General features: G+C 34.4%; 2 protein-coding genes, 1 long non-coding RNA gene and 1 pseudogene across 4 annotated transcripts; 3 read left to right on the top strand and 1 right to left on the bottom strand.

The window, feature by feature from the left end:
- The first annotated feature begins 2050 nt into the window (after positions 1–2050).
- On the top strand, positions 2051–6164 carry LOC120161155 (polygalacturonate 4-alpha-galacturonosyltransferase-like). 2 transcript variants are annotated; one of them, XM_039171416.1, is made up of 11 exons: positions 2051–2241; positions 2324–2478; positions 3003–3037; positions 3144–3203; positions 3328–3444; positions 3583–3649; positions 3727–3767; positions 3849–4183; positions 4301–4658; positions 4835–5416; positions 5597–6164. In XM_039171416.1, exons 2-11 carry the CDS (start codon positions 2337–2339, stop codon positions 5870–5872), a joined length of 2013 nt encoding a protein of 670 aa, XP_039027347.1. In that variant the 5' UTR covers positions 2051–2241; positions 2324–2336; the 3' UTR covers positions 5873–6164. The 2 variants fall into 2 exon arrangements, with proteins under 2 accessions (XP_039027347.1, XP_039027346.1); XM_039171415.1 differs by having other exon boundaries at positions 3328–3456.
- A 2037-nt stretch (positions 6165–8201) lies between these two features.
- Positions 8202–9910, top strand: LOC120161156 (serine/threonine-protein kinase Aurora-3-like). Its single transcript, XM_039171418.1, has 6 exons — positions 8202–8355; positions 8460–8702; positions 8837–8932; positions 9150–9364; positions 9450–9522; positions 9610–9910. Exons 1-6 carry the CDS (start codon positions 8233–8235, stop codon positions 9709–9711), a joined length of 852 nt encoding a protein of 283 aa, XP_039027349.1. The 5' UTR covers positions 8202–8232; the 3' UTR covers positions 9712–9910.
- Positions 8255–24019, bottom strand: LOC120161158. Its single transcript, XR_005519463.1, has 4 exons — positions 24008–24019; positions 19152–19161; positions 14475–14480; positions 8255–8381 (listed from the first exon to the last, which is right to left on the bottom strand). It is a non-coding gene; the product is annotated as an uncharacterized LOC120161158 (long non-coding RNA).
- Positions 11137–24378, top strand: LOC120161157 (annotated as a pseudogene).
- The last annotated feature ends 3523 nt before the right edge of the window (positions 24379–27901 follow it).

Here is a 27901-nt window from a genome sequence, read left to right as displayed (position 1 = left end):
GTATGTGTTCAAAGTTGCTAGTGGAGCTGTAAGCTGGGTTTCAAAATTGCAGTCAATTGTGGCTACATCCACAACAGAGGCAGAATATGTAGCAGCTACACAAGCCAGTAAAGAAGCAATTTGGTTGAAGATGTTATTGGAGGAGCTTGGGCACAATCAAAAGTATGTCTCTTTGTTTTGTGACAGTCAAAGCGCCTTGCATCTAGCAAGGAATCCAGCATTTCATTCAAGGACAAAGCACATACGAGTTCAGTACCATTTCATTCGTGAAAAGGTGGAAGAAGGAACGGTAGATATGCAGAAGATCTATACCAAAGACAACATAGCAGATTTCATGACGAAGGCAATCAATGCTGATAAATTTAACTGGTGTCGATCCTCTTGTGGTCTGTCAGAAACGTAAGCAACATGATGGTATAAGGTAGAAAGAATGGTGTGAAGATATGATTGTTTCAATCAAATCTTCAAGTGGGAGATTATTGAAAGTCAAAAAAATGAATTTAGCATATGGGCGGCTAATATGGGGCGGCTAATATTAGTCTAAAATGGCTGCAAATTGTTGAAAATTAGCAAGGGTAAAATACCAAATTTAGTCACTTTAATTTTAGGGTATTTACAAGATTAGTCCTTAGGTTTCAACTATAAATACCCTAGCTCATTTAGCTTCAAAATCATCCCAAAGCATTCTAGCTTTCTTCCAAATACTAGAGAATTTAGAGAGTTTCTTGAGAGTTGTTTTCTCCTTTTTATCAAGAGAGAATTATCATTGTTTTCTCCTTGGTAGATCGAGAGAGGTTGTAATTCCTATTTTCCCATAGTGAAATTCTTCTACTGTTGCCCGTGGTTTTTACCCTAAATTTTTAGGGGTTTTCCACGTAAATTTTGTCTCTTTTATCTTCATTTTTATTTTCTCAAATTATCAGTTGCGATTTTTCTCTATCCGATAGCCGTCTTCCGCAACAAACTGTCCTTTAGCTATCCAAATATTTGAAATATCAAATACTTGCTAAAACAAAGACTTTAAAATAGACTAGAATGTTAAAACATAAAAAATTATATATGAAAATCGTGCAAATATCCGACTTATCACCACATCAAATAACATATTAGAATTTCATAACTCAAAGGGATTGTAGAAAGACATAGGAGGAACTAACAAACAAAGGCGCCTGGTATGGAGTTTGGACAAATGAGCCTACTTTCCTCTTCTAAGCGCGTAGCAGACTCTTGATTTGAAAGCATCCTAAAGCGTCATATGGATTGATTTCTAATAATAGAGCTCGACAAAGTAGAAAATTTTCAAGAAGATGAATGAAAAATGTTTTAATATCGAATACATCATAAATAAAGGCTTATAAACAAAAATTATCTAATATGAATCTATCGGTAATTTAGGGATGGACAACGACGGAGAAGATGAACAACAAGAAACCTAGGGATGGAGTGTGCAACGCTAGTGGTGGGAAAGCTTGGGCTTTGACAGAGGTGCCAGTTGAAAAACCCATATAAAAAAAACACATTGAAAACTTGTCCCTAAATTACTTTGGGTTTACAAAAAAAGCTCACAATTAGTATTTTATCTAAATTTTGGAGTTAAATTTAAAAAATAAACTCTTTTACTAACGTGTAACGCATTAAACTAATGATATTTAACGTCACACTTAATAAAACGATGATATAAGTAATTAAAACTTAACTTTTTTAATTTAATGAGTAGAAATATACAAAGATAAAAGATAAAAGACCATTCTAGTAGTTTACCCTATGTAATATAGGTTCAACGAAGTACTCGTCTCGTGCACATATTAGTTGATTGGAATCAGGTGGTCCCAGCCAGACTGGTAAAGGAACGACATCGTTCTGTCAGCTACTTGACGTTATTTTTAAAAAGGAAAAAGGTAATTATCTCTTTCTCTACAAAGGCAGGGCGAGAGCGATAACGATAAAAAGAAATACCATCAGAAAAATAGAAAAAGCCCAGTCCTCAGCCGAGATTGAAATTCACAATTTAACTTTAATCACCATTCTCATTCCCTCTCCCTCTCTCTGCTTGCTTGCTTGCTTAGGGCAAAGTCCAAATTAACGCTTTGAGCTGCATTACCCTTTCTCCCCACGCTAATAAAAGGCATCTGTTTGACGCTTTTATCTGATGATTGATTTGCTATGGATTTTCATTTCTACTACTAGCTTTGATACGGATCTGCTGCTCTCAGTTTCACGAGATCTCCTCGCCGTTAACTTGTAATTCTCCTTTTTTCCTCGCTTTTTGATTCTTCACTTTTTCTTTAAAAAATCTGAGTGATTTTGTTGTTGTTGTCCTTAGGCTTTGATTGCCAATGGCGTTGAAGCGGGGACTATCCAGTGTGGGCGTCCACAGGAACAGAAGTTATGGATCTGGATTCCCAATCGTGATTCTCGTTCTCTTCTCAGTTCTCGCTCCGCTTGTTTTCTTTGTCGGTCGTGGACTTTATCTATCTGGTTCGCTTTTTTCTCTTCACTTCTCTCCGCATTTTAAGTATATTTAGCAGATCTCACTTTGATATCGTTATACATTTAGTTTATGCAATTCAGAAAATTAATTTCGAAATGATTTCAATTAATTCGTTGTTTAATCGGTTGATAAATGTTTCTAGTGATTGGTTTTGAGGATAGGTTGGTGATTTTTTAGAAGTTTTTGACATGTGGTTTCGTTAGAAAATTTTGAGATCAAGTGGTCTACTTGAGTTACACGATTTTTCGTGAATGCTAGTTCCTAGTAAGTTTCAGTTTTAACTGAAACCTCCACTTCGTGTAAATTGTATTAATAGAACTTTTAACCAAAAAATTCAGCAATTTTTTAATTCAGCTAATCTCTGTTTAGTTGCTTGGTGAATATAAATTTGAGATGTGATTTCTATTGTGTTGTTACCCATGTTGAATATCTTGCCTTTCAATTTTTCTTTAAGTTTTGGCGTTTTCCAATTGATTGCATCTGATCTTTGCTGATTTTGTTTCTTGTGCAGATCAAAATAGTGTTCAAAGTGGTTATACCAAGCAGGTTTCGTCTTTAAAAGCTTTTTGTTTACATTGCTGTTATAATAACAGACTCATGTGGCCTCTTTGTTCTCACTTTACACGGTTTTAATATGTTTTGGGTTTTGTAGAATGTTGATTGGAGGGAAAGGCTGGCATTGCAATCTATCAAAAACCTTTTCACGAAGGAGGTAAGTGCATGTCAGATAATACTGAATACGCAAGCTGAATTAATCATATTTCTTGCTCTAACAAGTGATAGGTTTAAGTTGTCAGTTATTTTATTGTCTGAGGCCGCACGTGAATTGATTCTAGGTTATTGATGTTGTAACTACAAGCACGGCTGATCTGGGGCCACTAAGTTTAGATTCTTTCAGAAAAGGCAACTTGTCTGCATCATGGAAAGTTGTTGAAGATGCTGCTGCTTCTCAGGTTGGTTTCGTAGTAATGCTGTACCACACCAGTTACATCTACTGGGCACTTTTCTATTTTTTACAGTCTTTTTCATATTTTGTTTCCAATTATAGTTGCTGATTGATTGATGTTTATTGGATTCTCACATGTTCATAGTCAAAACAGAAGGCAACAGACTCGAAACAAGAAATGTCCGAAATTAAAGAGGGAAGGCTTCTAGATGGTAATGTCTCACCAGAAATATATGCATGATTCTCTTGACGTAGCTTTCTTTCATTCTGACTTGCCTATTTGATGCAGATGAGCATTCGTATGATACACCTGCGAAAACACTTCGAAGGGTAATTATCAGCTTTATATACAGTATGTGATTTATATCATAATGAAGTATATTATAAATGTGCATTTGATTTTTCTTCCAGCAACTTAGAGATAGTAGACGTTCGAAGCGGGCTGCTGAATTGGTGCAGCAAGATAATGCAGCTACTTTGAAACTTGAAAATGCTGCCATTGAGCGATCCAAAGCTGTGGACTCTGCTGTTCTGGGAAGATACAACATATGGAGGAGAGAATTTGAGAATGATAACTCAGATTCCACAGTGCGCTTGATGAGGGATCAAATTATAATGGCACAGGTTTATATAAGCATAGCAAAGATGAAAAATAAGCTTGATTTGCAGCAAGAACTGCTTATCAAGCTAAAAGAGAGTCAGCGTGCAGTTGGAGAGCCAACAGTTGATGCTGATCTACCTCACAGGTAAAAGGATGGTATATCTGTAATCTCATTGGCAATGTGCAGTCAATGTTTCCTTCTATTTTCACTCTTGGTGATTCCAGAAGTTTCTTATTCTATTTTCTCATGCACTTTGTTTAGTGCACCCGAGAAGATTAAAACAATGGGCCAGGTTCTATCCAAAGCAAGAGAGCAATTGTATGATTGCAAGTTGGTCACTGGAAAGCTCAGAGCAATGCTTCAGACATCAGAAGAACAAGTTAGAAGCTTGAAAAAACAGAGCACATTCCTGAGTCAATTAGCTGCCAAAACAATTCCCAATGCGATTCATTGTTTATCAATGCGTTTGACAATAGAATATTATCTCCTTCCCATAGAGAAGAGAAAGTTTCCTAGAAGTGAGAATTTGGAAAATCCAAACCTTTACCATTATGCTCTCTTCTCTGATAATGTCTTGGCTGCATCAGTTGTTGTCAACTCAACTATCATGAATTCCAAGGTGATATAAGCTGCCTTATCTTGTTTAACTGTCTTTCCTTTTCTTGAAAGAATCTTGCATTACTGTCTTGTTTGTTTTTTGGTTCGCACTTCTAGAATTAAATCTGATTGGTAGATCTTTAAGAATTGAGGCTGTGCTGCAGTCCTGACTAAAGTTTCTTCTTTGTGGTGTTGCAGGATCCTTCAAAACATGTTTTCCATCTTGTTACCAATAAACTTAATTTTGGAGCAATGAACATGTGGTTTCTGTTGAATCACCCTGGAAAAGCAACCATTCATGTTGAAAATGTTGATGAATTCAAGTGGCTTAATTCATCCTATTGCCCTGTCCTACGGCAGCTTAAAACTGCTCCAATGAAAGAGTATTATTTCAAGGCAGATAATCCAACCAAATCTGCATCTTCAAACTTGAAGTATCGAAACCCAAAGTATCTATCAATGCTTAACCACTTGCGGTTCTATCTGCCACAAGTATACCCCAAGTTAAATAAGATTCTCTTTCTTGATGATGACATTGTTGTCCAGAAAGACTTGACTGGATTATGGTCTGTGGATCTCCATGGGAAAGTAAATGGTGCAGTTGAAACTTGTGGCGAAAGTTTTCACCGCTATGATAAGTATCTAAACTTCTCAAATCCTCATATTTCACGAAACTTTGATCCTAATGCTTGCGGGTGGGCATACGGGATGAATATGTTTGATCTCAAGGAGTGGAAAAAGAGGGATATCACTGGCATATACCACAAGTGGCAAAATATGGTGAGTCTTTGGATTGACCATATATCTGATTTCATGTTATTTGTTCTCCTTCATGCATGCATGTAATTGTTATGGGGTCAAACCCAAGAGTTTGCCTATCATCATATATCATTCTGGCTGACATTAGAGAAGGCTCATGTATAATTGTTATTTATTTATTTGTAAAAAATTGTTTATCAGAATGAAGATAGAACGCTATGGAAGCTTGGGACTCTCCCTCCAGGGCTGATTACATTTTACGGTCTCACGCATCCGGTTGAGAAGTCATGGCATGTACTTGGTCTGGGCTACAATCCAAGTGTAGACAAAAAGGAAATCGAACACGCAGCAGTAATCCACTACAATGGCAACATGAAACCATGGCTGGAGTTGGCAATGACCAAATATCGATCATACTGGACCAAGTACATCAAGTATGATCATCCCTACCTACGCAGCTGCAACCTTAGTGAGTGAATTTGATTAATTGAAGTTGGACATTTTTTTTGCTTCTCTTTCCCACATTGATTCTTCTTCTTTGTAATTCATTAAATTCATCCCCTTAAGCACTCGGCTATCGGAGCGAGTTAACAAGTTGTACGAATGTTAACATGTGAAGACACACTATGATCTTTTTCGTCCTTTCTCCATTTTGGATATAAGTTCAATTTAGACAGAATATTGAACCTCGTATGAACTGGAGTCCACTGTATTTTTTTTCAACAAGGGCTCGTTTTGAAGGATTCAATATGTATGAACATTTTTATCATATTTCAAAATTCTGATTCTGTTATTTTAAGCAGTTCTCTTTTCGTGCAAGTAAATGCTATCTTGTAAAAGGATAGCATAGATCCATCCTTATCATTTGTAGGGGTGTAAATGAATTGACCCTGATCGAACAAGGTTATTTTATTGTTCGTTTGTTTATTTTTGAAGGAGTTCATGTTCGGGTTGTGTTCGCTTAAAATTTTAATATTGAGTTTGAATTCATTTATTTATTTTTGAAGGTGTTTGTGTTCGTTTATTTATTATTTGTAAACATGTTCGTTTTTATGTTTAGGAACATATTCATTTAGCATTAGTTTAATGTTTGTTTATCGTTTGTTTGTATGTTCAATTTTTAATTTTTTATCTTTTTATTTGCGAGCTAAAGAAAAATTATAAAATTACGCTATTAGTGCTTAAACTTCTTAAAATTCACAGTTTAATTTTCAACTTTAATCATGTGTTTAATTTAGTCCTTACCTTTATCAATATTTAAAATGTAAAAAAATACAAAGAAATGAGATATTGTTTATGAATATAAATGAACGAGTTGATAAATGAACTTGTTCGTGAACATAAACGAATTGACACATATGTTTGTATTCGTTTGTTTATTAAACGAACATAAAAAATTGATTATACTCATTTATTTAACTTAATAAACGAACATAAACGAATAGTTCACCGAACATTATGTTCATTTACATTCCTGCTCATTTGACTTTCCGAACTGAATCAGACTTTAACTATAATTCTTATTCTTGTCGACTGTTAGGTTGTGAAGTAAATTTATATTGTATTGATTTCTAATGAGTCTTTACCAAGCACTCAAAGCGTTATGATTCTGCGATACCGTCCATTATCATCACAGGGTTGAAGTATGTAAAAAAGTTAAAAAGAAGGATCTGTTTTGCAAGTTTTATTTTTGTAAATTTGAAAAAGTAGTAATTTTTATGATAATAATTGCAGTATGTATCAAGAACGAGCTACAAAAGCATCGAAGACATGCACGATAAATTTGTGGAATGCATTTGGCCTGATTTGGTGTGTATAAAATTAAGTTCGATTTGATTCGAAAAGTATAAAATTAAGTTTGATTCGATTCATAAATTCATAAGTTTAAAATTATCAAGTTAGACTAAAATTCGAAATTAAAAATTGAAGTTCGACTTGACTCGAAAACTCGTGAGCTTAAAATTTTCAAGCTCGACTCAAAATTAAAAACTGAAGCTCGACTCTGGCTCGAAAAATTTTGAACTTGAAATATTTTTAGACTTAACTCGATTGAAGCTCAAACTCAAGCTCGGAAAAACTTGAAATATTCTTAGATTTAGCTCGATTGAAGCTCAAACTCGAGCTTGAAAAAACTTTAACTTGAAACATTTTAAGATTTAGCTCAATTGAAGTTCAAACTCGAGCTCAAAAAAACTTGAATTGAAATATTTTTAAACTTAGCTCGATATATAAAAAATAAATAAATAACTGGAATTACAAACCGTCAGTGACCAATACCAAGGTTGATGTCAACAGTAACCAAACAAGGAAGAAGAAGAAAAAAGGAATAAAAAAACAAACGACTAGAGAGAATTTTAGGGTTTAAAGTTATTACGAAGTTGGTTAATTTTAAGTTAATGGTTAAAATTATAGTAATTGTATAGTTTCATTCAATGATTATATATATATATATATATATATATATATATATATATATATTTGTATGGGTCTCTTGTTCGACCCTCTACAATTGTATTTTGACATAATTTTAAGTTGTTGAGCTTTAGGCCTTTTCTAGAGGTCTAAACTGAGATAGTGATGGCTTTACCACTGAAATTAATTTGACGACCAAAATGAAATAAAAAAATTGTAATTACTACATAATTTATCCTATAATTTATGTACCAATTACTAAATTAGTTGCCAACTTGTTATCTGATATGGCATTGAGGCCCATTAAAAAGCCATAGGCCCAAGACATATGCGCGGTTTCTAAAATTCAAATTCATTATCTTCCCGATCCCAAACGCCAAAATACTTTTGATTTTCTATCTCCGATTCCTTCTGAATCAGTTGAAATGATTTCTCAAAGCCAAGGAGAAGGAAATTCGGAGCGAAAATGGTCCTTAAAAGACTTCGAGATCGGAAAACCCCTCGGAAAAGGCAAATTCGGTAGAGTCTATCTCGCCAGAGAAGTCAAGGTTTTCTTTTTCATCCAATTTATTTACTCTTTTAAACTTTAATTTACAATTTCATTGTCTCTGAAATTCATGATCGTTGTCTATTTACTCCGTCTTTCTGGTAGAGCAAATTCATTGTGGCATTGAAAATTATATTCAAGGAACAGTTAGAAAAATACAAGATCCACCATCAGTTGAGGAGAGAAATGGAAATCCAGACCAGCCTTCGTCATCCCAATGTACTGCGCCTTCACGGCTGGTTTCATGATAGCGAACGTATTTTCTTGATTCTTGAGTATGCTTATGGGGGCGAGCTTTATAACGAGCTTAGAAAACATGGTCATTTCAGTGAGGAACAAGCTGCCACGGTAATGACCCAGTCCTCTTTTTTCTTCCTCTCTGTGTGTTTCAATTGCTTAAGTTATTTTCAATTTATTAATAGATTTCAGTTTTAATTATTTGAGTTCATTCATTTTTATGATCCGAATTATTTTTTTCTCAGTACATTGCTAGTCTGACAACAGCATTGGCTTATTGTCATGAGAAACATGTAATTCACAGAGATATCAAACCAGAAAATTTGCTGCTTGATCATGAGGTAAGCTAATGCATTTCCTTTTTCTTCTCTTCCTGCATCCGCTTCTTTTGCATAGCTATGACCTATTGAGAAATCCATTTTGTATGTATAAACTGTCCTCAGCATGGGAATTTTTGTATGAAATTATATGTTGGGTTTGATCGTTAATGTTATCATATGCTACTTGAATTGTGTTCGAGTAATATCATTATGGTTACATACATATACGCGCACATAGGGTCGGTTGAAGATTGCAGACTTTGGATGGTCGGTACAATCAAGAAGCAAGAGACACACAATGTGTGGAACTCTGGATTATTTAGCACCAGAAATGGTGGAAAACCAAGCTCATGATTATGCAGTGGATAACTGGACCTTGGGTATTCTTTGTTACGAGTTCCTCTACGGTGCTCCTCCATTCGAGTCCGAGAGTCAAAGCGATACATTCAAGAGGTAAGTAGAAATGGGTGTTTTCTTATGCATTAGCCTTCTGTGTATTGAAAACATTGTATTGATATCAAGTTGTGTGATATAACAGGATTATGAAGGTTGACTTGAGCTTCCCATCAACACCTAATGTCTCAATGGAGGCTAAAAATCTCATCAGCCGGGTAACAAATATGGATTTTTATGGAAAATTATTGTAGAAACTTTTACATATGAAATTCTGAATACAGTAAATTGAATCTTATTTGCAGCTTCTTGTGAAGGACTCCTCAAAACGGCTCTCTCTTCAGAAGATCATGGAGCACCCTTGGATTCTTAAGAATGCAAACCCCAAGGGTACATGCAAAAAATAGGGCCTTTAATAGCCTCAGATGCAGTGTTATAAATTTTTTTCAAAGGCCAGAGTGAGTTTGATGATGGGTTTTTATTATAACCCTACATCCTTGAATGGTTGGTGCTTATCTGGCTAGGTTTTTATGGGGAGAAACTTTCATTAGTTTTCATGTAATCTGTTGCATAAGCCAAGGCTCTCTTCTGACACATTAAGCTCTACTGTTGTACATATAGGCGTTGAAGTTCAACCATGAATTTGATGAGGTTAAATGGTATTTTGGCCTTTTTAGTTGAATTCCATTATTATTCTGATATTTGAAGAAATTTTTGATTCGATTATTTTTAAAAAAAAATTAATCGGGATGAACATTTGACATTTTAGAAGCATTATAATTTATAGGGTATATATTAAATTCGAAAATTTTGTAAAAAAATTATAAGAAAACTTTCTTTAAATATAAAAATTTTCAAATATATATTTAATAATAAAATTTAAAATTTATTAAATTATGGATAAAGTATATAAATGGTCTCTCGATTAATAGATGTTGTTTTGTTGAATTTATAATTATTAAAAGTTATAAAATAATCATCGATTATAGGGTGGTGTTTTGTCGAGTCCTCAGACTATTAACAGTTACAAAATGGTCATCCGACTATTCATATGTTCCAAACTTATCCTTTTTTGTTTAAAAATTAACGGTCTTATGAGTTGTACGTTAAAATGTTGATTGAAATATAATAAAATCATATTTTAATAATGACTAGTGGCACCGTCGTTACTTTAAACACTGACTCAATGACATAATGTTTCAAGCATTGACTCAACGACATAATGTAAACAGAGAGTCGATCCATAAAATACAACTCAAACGGTTTTGGGATCATATTTTATCATATATCAATCAATAAATTAACATTCAACTCAAAAGAACACCAATTTTTGAACAAAAAATGACAAGTTTAAAACATATGAATAATTGGGTGACTATTTTATAGTTTTTAATAGTCGAATGACTCAACAAAGCAATATCTTATAGTCGAAGAACCATTTCGTAACTTTTAATACTGGGAGATTTAACAAAGCACTATCATATAATCAGGGACCAAACTTTAGCCTTAAATTATTTTGAAAAGATAAATTTGATTGAATATATAAGCTTTGATATTAAAACTGTTATAATATCATATTATATATATTTTTTAATTAAGTTAATGTTGAAATTTAACGGTCAAGTAATAAAATAAAAATATAATATAATATTAGATGTAATTTTTTTAAAATAATTGAATGTTAAAAGAAAATTGAGGAAGAGATAGAATACCAAGTAATTTACCATACGAATCTGAGTCCAACATGGGATCGAGGGGAACTAGCCGCTGGCCCAGTTCTCCCATATAAAGGCAGTGTCGGCCGTCGGTTCCGCAGTCTAGAAAGATCTTCAGAATAAAAAAAACCCCGGCAATTCTCAAGCTGTAAGCCCTTGAACCCAAAAGCGCAACGGGGCCACAACTTGAAGTCTGAACTCTGGAGAAAGATACGCCTACTAGTTCCTACAATCACCGAAACCCAGACGCTTGATCAACCCAAGGAACTCCTCTACCTTTGATTTTGATTTATGAGCCTATTCATAACATGGTGAGTTCTGTTTGAGTAATTATATCGAACACATGCAATACGTTACCAAATCTAATCGATGCTTTCTTCGGGATTGCAGTCAGTTACTTTGCATACAAATCTCGGTGACATTAAGTGCGAGATCTTCTGCGACGAGGTCGCTAAGACGGCGGAGGTTAGGACCTGCATTTGCTTCACATATTTCTTTTATTTTTCAGGAATTTATTTTATTTATCTGAAAAGAACACTAGCTGAAGGTTCTGCTGCCTCTAGCTGTTCAGAAATAAAATTAGGAGATGACAAAATATACATTTACGTCTAGAAATTTGCTTTAGGGAATGCTTTTTGGGACCAATTGGTGCCCTAATAAAAAAAATAGGAAATTGGAAAAATTCTATGTAGGCTATGACTTGAAAGGAGTGTGTCTCCTTTCACTGCATATGTGAGTTGTGTATAATTATGTATTATATAGTTTTGTTGTATACCTATAAGTTGCTTAGACTTTACATCTTTTTGAAATACCTTTATCAGACACCCAAGGATACGGGTATGAGAGTATAATGCTCCACCTTTAGATTGCATGGCGAAGTTAAACATTTGAACGCCATATCCATACCTGTATTGGACACTAATACCCAAATGCTAGTAACATAGGCTATACTTATGGTTTTCTTTATCAATCTTTGAATTTTTCATTGTGTGTGGCATAAAGTCTTGCTTAACTTAATTACAATGGAGAAATTTCACGTAGTATAGGGTATAAAATTCCTAGGCCTCACTTCTTGTGAAGTGCATTCGTTTATGTTTTATAAAGTACTTATTGTTTTTAGCTATTGCCCATGTAAATAATACTAATCTTTGTTTGGATGCAGAACTTTTTGGCACTCTGTGCAAGTGGTTATTATGATGGGACTATATTTCACAGGAATATTAAAGGTTTCATGATTCAAGGTGGAGATCCAACGGGAACAGGCAAAGGGGGAACGAGTATATGAGGCAAGAAGTTCAATGATGAGATTAGAGAATCCCTCAAGGTATGCTAAGCTTAATAGTTAATGAAGCAAGAAAGTTTTACATCATGAACTTAGCGCATGCAATGTAACACCCCAACCCGTACCCGACCCGAATACGAGTCTGAGGTGTCACATTGACTTTTCAAACCTTGACACTTAAAGAAAAACCCCGGGGAATTTAAAACTTGTTTAAAACAAAATACTTTAATTTACATAAAAAAGACCACAAAATACAAACTTGATAAGAGTACTCATAATTAACGACTTATTACATGCCAACACTCTATACACAACAAAATACATATTTTGTCGATTACTTCTGATCTGATCTTCTAGTAATAATATTGTCCTTGCCACTTCTATTCTTGCTCTTCACGTTTCTTGGTACCTACATGTAAATCACTTACACGCTAAGTCATAGACTTAGTGAGGCAATAAATAAACATGTAACAGTAGATTCATGAAAATGCATTCTTACCATTTGATCATGATATTTCAATATGCATGGATATATTTCCTATGACATATATAATCAAGTCATGCACACATGAAACTTACTTTTTTGCATCACTTTCACTTTAATTTATATTTCAATTGTTGTTGTTGTTGCCCATGTATATTATTGAGAAAAGAGGTATGTGAGTACATTGAGGTTGTGCACCAATGCTGTCACCACAGCTCATATAAATTCCCTCATGGGGCACCGAACATTTGTTCAGTATTCGTCCCGAAGGACTGCTATATATGTCCCGTAGAACCACTACGTCCCGAAGGACTACAATACCCTCGACTCTTGGTATACCTATAGCTCTCGTATCATATACTATGGGCATTTATTATGAATATATTTCTCATCACTTGTTCTTTCTCTTCTGTCACGTACCACATGTATGTGTAACTATATATTTCATATCATATCACATATTGCATATTCATATGTCATTTCATATATTCACATAGCTTATTTCGTTTCACATTGGTCATATCTCATAGCATATATCACATATGTATATAATCATGTATATCATATCATATATCTTATGTTTCATGCTCTTATGTTTATGCATATCATGTATTCATGTACATATAAGAATCACATATCAAATAACATTTTAGGAGTTACTTCTTACCATAGTAACTCCAGCATTGGCTCATCGCAAGCCAATGTTCGTTCAATAATATAAGTACAATTAAAATTGCACTCACCTTAGTTTTGCTTTGATTCGATTATAATCCTTTGATTATTCCGGAACTTGTTTAGGCTTAATATCTACATAAATATATCATTTCAAAACAACTATCATAAGCCTAAACTTTAAAATTGATGTTAATAACTTAAACCGGTTTAATGAATCAAATTTCATTTTTTCATTTAGGGGGGAATCGATACCCCCAGGGGGAATCTGTTCCCGGGGAATCGATACCCCCAGGGGGGAATCTGTTCCCCCTGCACATACTGGAATTTTCGTCCAAGAGGGAGAATCGATTCCCTTCATAGGGTATCGGTTCCCTCTACCCAGAAATTATATTTTAATCCCGAAAATTATCAATTCTTCACTTAATTCTTCTATTTTAAACCCCTATCATGTCATTAAACTCAACTACCATTACTTAAACCAACTTATATCCATGAAAATCATCTATAACTTCAAAATTCTATCCTTCATATGTAATTCAAGAATCATACTCAAATTTCAATATGTTCTAAATACCATTCTAACACTTCATATTCCTTAATTAGCATGATGACAAGTCAAATTTAACTTCAAATTCAACTTATCAACTCTTTTCCATGATTTCATATAAAAACTCGTTTTCTTAAATCTCTTATAACTTCTTAATCTTTTTGTTTTAGAACAAATTAAGCTTTTCTTAGCTTAATTATCATCTAGTGATCATAACCCAACTTTTAAAACAACAAATAACCAAGAAAATAGAAAACTCACCTTTGCTGTGGCTTTCTCTCATATGGAAGAACAAAGAGGAGAAGAAGAGATATTCTTCTTATCCCTTTCCCCGTATATATCCTCAACATAATACAATTTAATCATTTAATGGTTAAATGACAATTTTGCCCTTTATTTCTTTTAATAATTACTAACAATCCTTCCAGATAAATCATTGAATTATCCAATTATTCTACTTTAATCACCAAATTCTGAAGTTTTACAATTTAGTCACTAACCCGTATTTTGGGATGTTACAAATCTCTCCCCTTAAGAAATTTCGTCCTCGAATTTTCATTGTACAAAGAGATGGGGATATTGAATCTTCATGTCCTCTTCACGTTCCCACGTCGCTTCTTCCACCTTGTGATTTCTCCACAACACTTTGACTAATGAAATAGTCTTGTTCCTTAATTGCTTGACTTCGTGAGCCAATATTTGAACAAGTTCTTCCTCATAAGTCAAATCTGATTGAACTTCGATATCTTCGGTAGTCACAATATGAGATGGATCGGATCGATATTTCCTAAGCATGGAGACATGAAAGACGGATTTTCTCCATTTCAGGTGGCAAAACCAATTGATATGCCACTGGTCCTACTCTCTTAACGATTTCATATGGTCCAATAAACCGATGACTCAATTTTCTTTTACGTCCAAATCTCAATACTTTCTTCCACGACAGTGTTTTAAAAAGCGCGCCTGAGGCACCTTGAGGCGCTAGGCGAGGCGAGGCGTTTAGAAGAAAGCCTCCGACCACCAAGGCGACGGCGAGTACATGAGGCAGCGAGAGGCGACGAGGCGATGCTTTTAGCGATTCACGTACAATGACCCATTTCAGATTGGGCTTTAGATTTCCTGAACATGTTTGGCTCGAACGTAAGGGCTATTCCCAGGAGGAAGCTTGTGAAGGATGTAGTAAGGAGGCTCTTCCATCTATTTTTTCTCTTTCATTTCTTCTGAGGAAACAGAGAAATGGAAGATTTCGGTGATGTTTAAAGGAGTTTTTAGTTTTTTCTCTCTTCTTTCAATGGCAGAAGTGGAGAGAGACGAATGAGATTTTAAATAAATGAGATGGTATGGGGCAGAAGAGATGAACCTGGACGCATTATTCGCCAGATTCATTTTGTTTTAGGACTTGATTTGGGTTAGTCCATGTTGCGGGTTTTCTTTTAATATTTTATTAAAATATTTTATTGAATTTCAAAGATTTTGCTAAATGTCATAGTTATACAATAACTTTTAGGGTAAATTCATATTTAGTCACTCATATATTCCTGTAATTTCTTTTTAGTCACTCAACTATTTTTTTTCTTTCAAAATCATATCTAACATTAGGGTGAGCAAAAACTTGACTCGAGTCAAAAAAATTATTTTTTGAATCTACTTGAATTGACTTCGAGTTGTAATTTCAAAAACACGACTTAAAAAAATTTCAAGTTCAAATGGAGTTATAAAATACAACTTGAAAACCTCGAATGGTAGTTCAAAATTTTTAATAATTAGTAGATTGATTTTCAAGTATGAGTCGAGTCCCTCGGCTCTGTATGATATATGTATATCACATATAAAAAATATGAAGAAATATATATGTATTGTAAATGAGTATAAAAAAACCATTTAAATTGGAATCATATAATATCATATTATTATGAATATTTACAATTAAATTTAAATAGAAACTCAAAAACTCGATTCGACTCGATAAAAATTTGAGTCAAGTTCGAGTTATAAAATAGGACTCATCTACTCGAATAACTTAATTTTTTTTCTTAACTCGACTCGATCGAACGTGTAGCCCTATCTAATGATACTTTTGACTTTTCGACATAGGATTCTTCAACCAAAGCACCCACCACTCCAAACATCACCAAAGCATAGCTAACCAGTAGCCATCAAAACCACCTCTACAATATGTCTCATAAAAGTAGCAGCCAATAGCGGAATCATCACACCAACGATGTGATACAATATGACATTTTAGGCATTTTGATTATTGATGATGTTTTTTATTTGTCTTTTTGAGATACAATATGACATATGCTACTTGGTGTTTTTGCTTATTAAGTTAATTATTAAGTTGTTTTGTGTTTGAAGTATGGTTATAAAATATTTACAAATGTTTTGTAAAATTAAGCGCCTCACGTACGTGAATCTCTCGACTCAAAGCGCCTAAAAAATCAAGGCTCTCGGGTAGGTAATCGCCTTGGAGCGCCTCGCGCCTTTTAAAACACTGTTCCACGGAGACACTTTCAAGAACACTTTATCTCCGATTTGAAACTCAATTTCTTTCCTTTTTAAATCGGCCTATGATTTCTGTCTATCAGCTGCAGTTTTCAAATTATTCTGAATGACTTGAACTTTCTCTTCCGTATCCTGAATCAACTCAGGACCAATAACTTCTCGATCCTTAAGTTCATGCCAGTTCAAGGGTGTACGACATCTTCTTCCATATAAAGCTTCATATGGAGCCATTTTGATACTTCACTGATAACTATTGTTATACGCAAATTTAACAAGTGGCAAATATTTTTCCCACGATCCTTTAAATTCGATAACACAAGCTCTTAACATATCCTCCAAAATTTGGATAGTTCGTTCAGACTGACCATCTGTCTGAGGATGAAAAAACGCTGTGCTAAAATTCAGTCTTCTGCCCAATGATCCATGTAAAGACTTCCAAAATCGTGACGTGAATCTAGGATTCCGATTAGAAACTATGGAAACAGGTGCACCATGTAACCGTATAATCTCTCTGATATACAACTCAACATATTTATCTATAGAGAAATCAGTTCGTACCAGAATAAAATGAGCTGACTTAGTCAACCTGTCTACAATCACCTATATTGAATCTCTTTTGTTCGGAGTTAAAGGTAATCCCGTCACAAAATCCATTGTTACATTCTCCCATTTCCATTGAGGAATTGAAATTGATTGTAACAGTCCCGACGGAACCTGATGCTCAACCTTAACTTGCTGACAAATCAAACATTTTGATACAAATTCCGTAATGTCTTTCTTCATTCCCGGCCACCAATATCGACTCTTGAGGTCCATATACATTTTGTTTCCTCCTGGATGCATCGTCAATGGACTACAGTGAGCTTCCATTAATAAATCATTCTTTAATTCATTAACATCTGGAATCACTAGCCTCCCTTGATAATATAAGTTCCCATTAGTTTTCATCTCATAATCTGTACATTCTCCATTCTTTATTTGCTGTAACTTCTTTGAACACTTTTCATCTTTAGCTTTCAATTCTTTAACTCGATCTAACCATGATGGTTTGATAGTCAATTCCGCACAAATTGCACCATCTCCACCTAATGATAGTTTAGCATCCATAGCTCGTAAGGCTGCAAACGTCTTTCGGCTTAAGGCATCCGTTACCACATTTGCCTTTCCGAGATGGAAATCAATTACAATATCATAATCCTTGAGAAATTCCACCCATCTTCTCTGTCTTAAATTTAACTCTTTCTGAGTCATCAAGTACTTTAAACTTTTGTGATCCGTATACAAGTAGCATTTTTCACCATACAAGTAATGACGCCAGATCTTTAAAGCGAACACTACTGTAGCCATCTCCAGATCGTGTGTCGGATAATTTTTCTCATGCGGTTTTAATTGTCTCGAAGCATAGGCCACCACCTTGCTTTCTTGCATTAATACACATCCCAAGCCATTATGAGACGCATCACTATACACTACAAAGTCCTTGCTAGACTCGGGTTGAACTAACACTGGAGCTTCTGTCAAAATCTTCTTTAACTTTTCAAAACTCTCTTGACATTCTTGAGTCCAAACAAATTTTACTTCCTTTTTCAACAGTTTAGTTAGGGGTAATGCTATGATTGAAAAGTTTTTAACGAACCTTCGATAATAACCAGCTAACCCCAGAAAACTTTGAACTTCTGTCACATTCTTTGAACTTCCCACTCCAGAATAGCTTTAATCTTTTGAGGATCCACTTGAACTCCTTCTGCAGAAATTACATGTCCAAGAAATGTCACTTCATTCAACCAGAATTCACATTTAGAGAATTTAGCATAAAGCTTCTTGTTTCGTAAATTCTGCAAGATAATCCTCAAATGAGAACTATGCTCTTCCTCTGACTTTGAATATATTAAAATATCATCAATGAAAACCACCACGAACTGATCCAAATAGGGTTGAAAAATTCTGTTCATTAGATCCATGAAAGCAACTGGTGCATTCGTAACTCCAAACGGCATTACAATAAACTCATAGTGACCATATCTTGTTCTAAACGCCGTCTTTGGAACATCTTTCTCTTGAATCTTTAATTGATGATAACCCGAACATAAATCAATTTTTGAGAACACTGAAGCTCCTTTTAATTGATCAAATAAATCGTCAATTCGGGGAAGTGGATACTTGTTCTTGATGGTCACTTTATTGAGTTGTCAGTAGTCAATGCAGAGACGCATTGAACCGTCCTTCTTCTTAACAAATAAAACTGGAGCTCCCTAAGGTGATACACTTGGTCTAATAAAACCTTTGTCCAGCAATTCTTGTAATTGAATCTTTAATTCTTGCAACTCTTTTGGAGCCATCTTTTATGGTGCCATTGCAATGGGCGCTGTTCCCGACATTATCTCAATCTGAAATTCTACCTCTCTGTCCGGAGGTAAACCTGGCAATTCTACAGGAAATACATCAGAGAACTCTCTAACGATAAGAATTTCTTCAATCTCTTTGTCTTTGGCTCTTCCATCCAACACACTAGCAATGAACCCTTGACATCCTTGTAACAGTAACTTCTTTACCGTCATCACTGAGATCACATTTGCCAATGGATTCCACCTTTCACTAAACACCACGATTTCTATCTCTTCTGGACTTCTCAACGTTACTCTTTTCAGTCTATAGTCGACATTAGCATAATAACGATATAACCAATCCATTCCCAGTATCACTTCAAATTCTTCAAAAGGTAATTCCATCAAATTAGCAGGGAATTCAATTCCCTGAATTTGTATGGGACACCCTCGACTCACCATATTTACCCGAACACTGTGTCCTAACGGATTCGTCACTATCGCCTCATTGTTAGTAGCTTCTAATTGAATGTTCAATTCTCTCACTAACTTACTAGTAATGTATGAATATGTAGAACTCGTATCAATCAATACCATAACTCGTTTATCAAACAACAGAAAGGTACCTGTTATAATCTCCGGGTCATCCCGATCCTCATTGGTCCTGAGATTATACACTCGAGCAATGGAACGTATCTCTTGTTGAGCAGAGGACTCTGACTGATTTCTTCCTCTACCTCTTCCCCTTTGGCTTGTAGAAATAGACCTCTCTGGCTGTGCAGATTCATCGACTACTCTAGGACAATCCCGAACAAAATGTTCGGTCTCCCCACATCTATAGCAAGTTCCAGAAATCCTTCTACATATCCCAGAATGATTCTTTTCACAATGTTAGCATTATCTGTCTTGACTCTGGTTAAATCTCCCAGCTCCAGATCCTGCTGATTGAGTTTGTCTGCCTCTCAACGGATTTGATCCTCTAGCTGAGGATACCACTGACTCTGATCTAGCATGAGGTCGAGAACCAGCATCTCTGCCTCTTTTTGACGGTGCGGAACTCGAAGAAGCACCCTTTCTCTTGACTGTTTGAGTCCTTGAATTTTCAAATCTCTCATTCTGAGCTCTTTCCAAAGCTTTGGCACGATTGACTACCTCTTGAAACGAGGATAGATTCAATACAATCAACATCTCCTTCAACCGAGGACGTAACCCCTCTACGAACCACTCACAAGCATCCTTCTCAGTAGGAACAAGCTCGGCAGCAAAGCGACTCAACTTATTGAATTCACACTCGTACTCATATAAAGTGTGATTTCATTGCTTCAGATTCATGAACTCTTGCTTCATTTGACGAACAAATTGATCTCCGATGTACTTATGTTTGAATTCTTCTAAAAACAATGACCAAGTTACTTGGGCGTTAATCATCCTCAATGTAACATTGGTCCACCAGATCCTTGCTTGTCCTCTCAACAAGGAAATTACTCCATCTAGCTTCTCAGCATCGGAACAATGAAGTCCCGTAAGCATGACCTTCACGTCATTAAGCCAAAGGTCCGCAGTAACAGGACCTTCATCGGCTTCCCCTCTAAACTCTGGAGCTCCTAATCCCTTAAACTCTTTCGCAACATTCATTTTTGGAGTTGAAGTAACAGGAGGTTGAAAACGCGTCAATACCGCGTCTAAAGAATACATCTTGATCATTCACATGCACTCCAGAGGGTGTCTGTTCTTCACTCTGCCTAGCCAGGGCAGATGAATTACTACTTTCAGCGGGTATGTCATCTACCACTTCATTTCTTGAACTACCTTGTCCGGACATCTATAAAAATACAATCATATAGTTCTATTAGCACAAAATATACTTACTATTCCATCAGATCAGAAGTTTTCACTATTTTGTTGGCATGTATACCTTATAAAACACTCAAGACTTCGGTTTATGTCGAGAATCGACTAAACATTGGCTCTGATGCTATTAACTGTAACACCCCAACCCGTACTCGACCCCAATACGAGTCTGAGGTGTCACATTGACTTTTCAAACCTTGACACTTAAAGAAAAACCCTGGGGAATTTAAAACTTGTTTAAAACAAAATACTTTAATTTACATAAAAGAGACCACAAAATACAAACTTGATCAAAGTACTCATAATTAACGACTTATTACATGCCAACACTCTATACACAACAAAATACATACTTTGTCGATTACTTCTGATCTGATCTTCTAGTAATAATACTGTCCTTGCCACTTCTATTCTTGCTCTTCACGTTTCTTGGTACCTACGTGTAAATCACTTACACGCTAAGTCATAGACTTAGTGAGGCAATAAATAAACATGTAACAGTAGATTCATGAAAATGCATTCTTACCATTTGATCATGATATTTCAATATGCATGGATATATTTCCTATGACATATATAATCAAGTCATGAACACATGAAACTTACCTTTTTGCATCACTTTCACTTTAATTTATATTTCAATTGTTGTTGTTGTTGCCCATGTATATTATTGAGAATAGAGGTATGTGAGTACATTAAGGTTGTGCACCAATGTTGTCACCACAGCTCGTATAAATTTCCTCATGGGGCACCGAACATTTGTTCAGTATTCGTCCCGAAGGACTGCTATATATGTCCCGTAGGACCACTACGTCCCGAAGGACTACAATACCCTCGACTCTTGGCATGTCAACTATACATATAGCTCTCGTATCATATACTATGGGCATTTATTATGAATATATTTCTCATCACTTGTTCTTTCTCTTCTGTCACATACCACTTGTATGTGTAACCATATATTTCATATCATATCACATATTGCATATTCATATGCAATTTCATATATTCACATAGCTTATTTCATTTCACATTGGTCATATCTCATAGCATATATCACATATGCATATAATCATGTATATCATATCATATATCTTATGTTTCATGCTCTTATGTTTATGCATATCATGTATTCATGTACATATAAGAATCACATATCAAATAACATTTTAGGAGTCACTTCTTACCATAGTAACTCCATCATTGGCTCATCGCAAGCCAATGTTCGTTCAATAATATAAGTACAATTAAAATTGCACTCACCTTAGCTTTGCTTTGATTCGATTATAATCCTTTGATTATTCCGGAACTTGTTTAGGCTCAATATCTACATGAATATATCATTTCAAAACAACTATCAGAAGCCTAAATTTTAAACTTGATGTTAATAACTTAAACCGGTTTAATGAATCAAATTCCATTTTTTCATTTATGGGGGAATCGATACCCCTCAGGGGGAATCTGTTCCCGGGGAATCGATACACCCCAGGGGGGAATCTGTTCCCCCTGCACATACTGGAATTTTCGTCCAATAGGGGGAATCGATTCCCTTCATAGGGTATCGGTTCCTTCTACCTAGAAATTGTATTTTAACCCCGAAAATCATCGATTCTTCACTTAATTCTTCTATTTTAAACCCCTATCATGTCATTAAACTCAACTACCATTACTTAAACCAACTTATATCCATGAAAATCATCTATAATTTCAAAATCCTATCCTTCATATGTAATTCAAGAATCATACTCAAATTTCAATATGTTCTAAATACCATTCTAACACTTCATATTCCTTAATTAGCATGATGACAAGTTAAATTTAACTTCAAATTCAACTTATCAACTCTTTTCTATGATTTCATATAAAAACTCGTTTTCTTAAATCTCTTATAATTTCTTCATCTTTTTGTTTTAGAACAAATTAAGCTTTTCTTAAGCTTAATTATCATATAGTGATCATAACCCAACTTTTAAAACAACAAATAACCAAGAAAATAGAAAACTCACCTTTGCTGTGGCTTTCTCTCGTATGGAAGAACAAAGAGGAGAAGAGATATTCTTCTTATCCCTTTCCCCCATCCATATCCTCAACATAATACAATTTAATCATTTAATGGTTAAATGATCATTTTGCCCTTTAATTCTTTTAATAATTACTAACAATCCTTCCAGATAAATCATTGAATTATCCAATTATTATATTTTAATCACCAAATTCTGAAGTTTTACAATTTAGTCATTAACCCGTATTTTGGGATGTTACATGCAATCTCTCAAAATGCTTTAAGAAATTTTGTCAACAACTTTTAGCCATTAAGAGTGGGGGGAAGGGCACAAAAAAAAGAACACTTCTTTCTTGTTTGCTTCTGCTGATTAAGAATATCAGTTTGCTTTCTTTTGAAAAGACCATGCTTTGCCATTATGCTTGAAGTCCAGGTTTTAACCTTACCGAGGGAATGGAACCTAGAAAAGCTGGTTTGTGTTATTTATCATTTAGCTTGTTTAGCTGACATGCTATTTGAGTATGAAATTTTGGTTTCTATAACCCTCCCACCCTTCATCTCGTTCTATATTGGAATCATCATAACTACACATCTTTGTCTATCTGCCCAGTGTTTTGGTAGAGTTGTGCTTTTCAAGCTCTTTGAGTTTATGTGCTTTTTATGTGAAAGTGTGCAACTAAAGCTTAGTGTCAATCTCCTGTTACAAGATGTAATATTTTAACTCCTGCCGTATATTGAGTTGCTCGTTAGTTTTGAATGTAGACATGCTCTTTTTTTTTTTACAAAACTTTACTACCTTACAGCATAATGCGAGGGGTATACTGTCAATGGCTAACAGTGGTCCTAATACTAATGGGAGCCAATTCTTCATAACATATGCAAAGCAGCCACATCTCAATGGATTGTACACTGTGTTTGGCAAGGTTATCCATGGTTTTGAAGTGCTGGATATCATGGAAAAGGTATGTTGTGCTAGCATATAGTCATATTTCCCTGCTTAGTCCACTTTGATTTAGAATGTCTTGGACACAATTATGTTTGGATTTAGTTCTTCATGCACACTCTTTCTTTGTCCACATGGCTTTGTGTGTTGATATTTCACCGCAAGTCAGTGTAATCAACCTTGGTCTTGTTTTTGGCCTATTACATCATTTGCTATAAAAATTGTATCAAGTCCATGCTGGATTGCTTTATCTCCACATATGATTTTGGGATTTCAAAGGAGGGTAGGGAAAATTCTAGATTATATTTAAAGAGCTGAGGTACCCCCAAAGTAAGGCATTCAACATGAATCTGAAGTGAATAGTTTTCTGGAAACAATCTCTTCTCTTTCAATCTCAGTCTCACTAAAATTGTACAGCGTTGTGTATGTGTTAGTGGAATCTTGCGTTGCAGCGGTAACCTGCAATTGCTTGTTTAGCATGACTGAACGCTATTTTGTTGATGCAGACTCAAACAGGAGCAGGTGATCGGCCACTTGCAGAGATAAGGCTCAATCGTGTGACAATCCATGCCAATCCACTCGCTGGCTAGTCTTCCCTTCACAATTGTGATCAACTTTATTCTCAAGTAGGTAGTACTAAACATGTATTAGAAATAAATTCATTTAGAACATGAAACATAAATAGTAGTGTACTAGATCTTAACCCGTCAATAGTTACAAAATTAATCATTACAAATATTAGACTAGCCTATGCATCGGACAAAATATTTTGATGCTCTGGATTTAGGGCTTCAATTTATTTACATTCATAAACAAATAAATTTATAATCGTTTATGAATTGCTTAAAGGTATTCATTAACTAGAACTTGTATCTTATTTGATTATTAACCTGTGTCCTCGTTTTACTTATTTATAATATAATTATTAACATTTATTTTTGATAATTTTATATTTAAAAATAAAAAAATATACGACTGGTTTGATTGTTTACACTTGTTAAACTATTGTTTATGAATAAAGCTTTTTTGTCAGTAAACATCTTTAATTATCTACCTTCAAAATCAAATATCCGCTTCATCGTCAACTTGGCTAAAATTAAACAAATTCGTTTAAATTAAAAAAATAAAGACGAGGACATGATTTTGAATGAATAAACACCAACTCTTTGGAATTTTTTAAATAAAAACAAACCAAACCTGAACAAATTTAAAATAAATAAACAAACAAACAAAATATTAGCCTGCAACTGCAACTCTGCAATTAGAGAACTTTATTTGTAATTTTTGTAAACGAAAATTAAACTTGCAAACTCGAAAGAGACACGATAGCCATACTAGACTCCCGAGTTCTCTGAACATTGACAATAACTAATACCGCCTAACCAAGATGAAGTCGTCGTCATCAAAAACTTGAACTTGTTTTTTTCCTACAAAATTCTCCCGCCCAATTTCCTCGACCAGATTAACAAATTCTACCCTCTTTTCCAATGGAAGAGGTACATATGGCAACCTGAAAACTGGCCTCACAACCCCGAGTTGCATTTGTCAAGGCACGATAGTCTAATGAACAAAAGCTTAAACAGTTGAGGTAACTACATAAAAAACAAAGCACTCCAACATTCTCGAGCACCTAACATAAAGAAGAAAAACTTAAAAAATATCCATAGGAGATGAATGAAAAACTAATCCTCCTTTAACTGTAATCTCATCCGACACATATATCGGATAACCATTGAAATACCACATACAAACGAACGAAGAAACCACACATCTGGAAAGCAAGCAACCAATAAATTTCATAGAACCACAAACCAAGAAGAAGACCAATAGAATAAACCTGCACTAAAAGTCTAAAAACACTGATAGTCATGATACCCTTTACCAGAGAAAGGGCAAAGTGAACACATTATTTTAAATATGATAAAATATGACTAAAATTTAAGAAAATCAAACTACAATTAACGGAAAAGTAACAACAAGAAGGAAAGAAATGGCAGGGAAGTGGTCGGAAAAGTCACTGCCAGCACTCTTAGGGTGCATTTGGTTCACGGAATGTAAGATTACCAATGTGAATAAAAGATTATCAGGGAATAGAATTACTGGGAATGTTGTATTTTGTGTTTGGTTGGTTTAGCAGGAATATAAGATTACCTTGTTTGGTTAAAGGAATAAAAGATTATTGGGATGTATATTTAACCAAATTGTCCTTATTATATATTTGTATAATATTACAAATTGTAAAATATTTAAATATTTTCTTTAAAAAATTAAATTCATAATATTTATATAATTTTTTTTACAAAATTAAAAATATAAAAAAGGTTTAATGAAAGGGTACAAAATTTTTTAACCCCTGAACTTCATATAAAATTTTAATTATAGACTTTTTTTTTGTAAATCTAAAATAATTTAAGGATAAATTTGTAATTTAACATTCGTAGAATTTTTATTATTCAATGACAGAAGAATGATATTTTTGAAAAAAAAATAAAAATTTAAGGGCATTTTAGTCCAAAACGCCGGTAATGTTACAATACCTAAGGGAAGGGAGGTAATGACATTCCCGGTAATATACCCCAAAAAATCTACTATTGGTAATAAAACATTACCGGGAATGAGATTCTCGGCCAACCAAACATGAGAATGTGGGATTCTCATCCCATGAGAATCCCACAATCCTTGAACCAAACACTCCCTTAATGCAAAGGAATATTGTGGGAAGAAAACTGCTGCAAAGCCGATTAATTTTTTGATAAGCTATTCTTTATGTTAAATAAACGAGTATGAACAAAAAAAATATGTTAATTTAATAAACTAACAAACACGAACAAATGTGTGTTTGGTTCGTTTATGTTCATGAATAAACTCGTTTATCGACTCGTTCATTTATGTTTATGAACAAACTCGTTTACCCGATTCTCCTTTCCTTTTTATTTTTTTACATTTAAAATATTGGTGAAAATAGAGACTAAATTATATACATTATAAAAGTTAAAATTTAAATTATGGATTATAAGGAGTTATCACTAGTGGTGTAATTTTATCATTTTTCTTTAACTTTACAAATGAAAGGGTAAAACTAAAACTTGAATATATAAACTAACAATAAATGAACACTAAACGAACGCTTAATGAACAGTTCGTGAACACTAAATGAACATGTTCACGAACAATAAATAAACAAACACAAACACCTTCAAAAATTAATAAATGAACATGAACACTATATTAAAAATTTAAATGATCACAAACCGAACACGAACGTCTTAAAAAATAAATAAACGAAATAAAACATAATCTTTTTCGTTAAAGCTCGATTCATCTACACTCCTAATTGTTGCATTTGTCAAGGCACGATATTCAACTTTTATAGATGAACGAGAGATAATTTTTTGACAAACTGATTTCTATGAGATAACACTAAAACCAAGATAAATGACACAAACAGTGGTGAATCTACATATGTATACGATCCGCCCTATTTTACATCAATAAAGGTTGTAAGATCAAGCAAAGAAGTAGTTTATGACACAAGGTACCCTTGAGGTAACAAATAACTCACTTAGCTGCTATCCAGTGGGTAGAAACATAACCATACATATTTGTGACAACCAATTAACAACAAATACAATATCCAAGTGAGGGAGCGTGAGATACTGAAGAAGTCCAAGAAACCCCATAATAAAGGGAAGTATCTATTCTAGTAGATGGATTAAGCAACGCTAGTTTATCAAAGGAAGACATAAGCATGGAAACATGCTTGGCACTGTTCATATGAATATGATCTAAATTATTGAAATGTATTGTGCCTGATATAGAAATAAGCTATGAAGTGAACACAACTTCATCACCAAGAAAATCGTGCAGACAATAAGACAATAAAGTAATCAAGAAACATAATATTTTTTGACATCATTTGACCATACTCATTGCTCAAAATGTCATTTCTCTTCCATCTTCACTCTCTCCATACTTCCCTCACTACTTTTTCTAAAAATAAGTATTATATATGTCCAGAACCATGCTTCTCTCACTCTCTCCATCTTCACCCTTTCGACGATTCAAAATGCAATGGGAGTTACGGTCAGAACAAAATGCATTTATAAAGTTTGAAGAGAAAAGTAACTATGTAATCTCAAGAAAATTTGGATGTATAAAATTAGACCAAGTACTTCATTATTCCATACCACCCAACAAGGGGAAATGCATTTCAATTTTTGACCAAGTGTGAATAAACGATTCATTTCTGAGATTCCAACCTGTTCTAGC

This window comes from Hibiscus syriacus, unplaced genomic scaffold, assembly GCF_006381635.1.
Source record: "Hibiscus syriacus cultivar Baekdansim isolate YM2019G1 unplaced genomic scaffold, ASM638163v2 tig00111398_pilon, whole genome shotgun sequence".
NCBI lineage: Eukaryota > Viridiplantae > Streptophyta > Magnoliopsida > Malvales > Malvaceae > Hibiscus > Hibiscus syriacus.
This window is presented reverse-complemented; position numbering and strand designations above follow the sequence as displayed.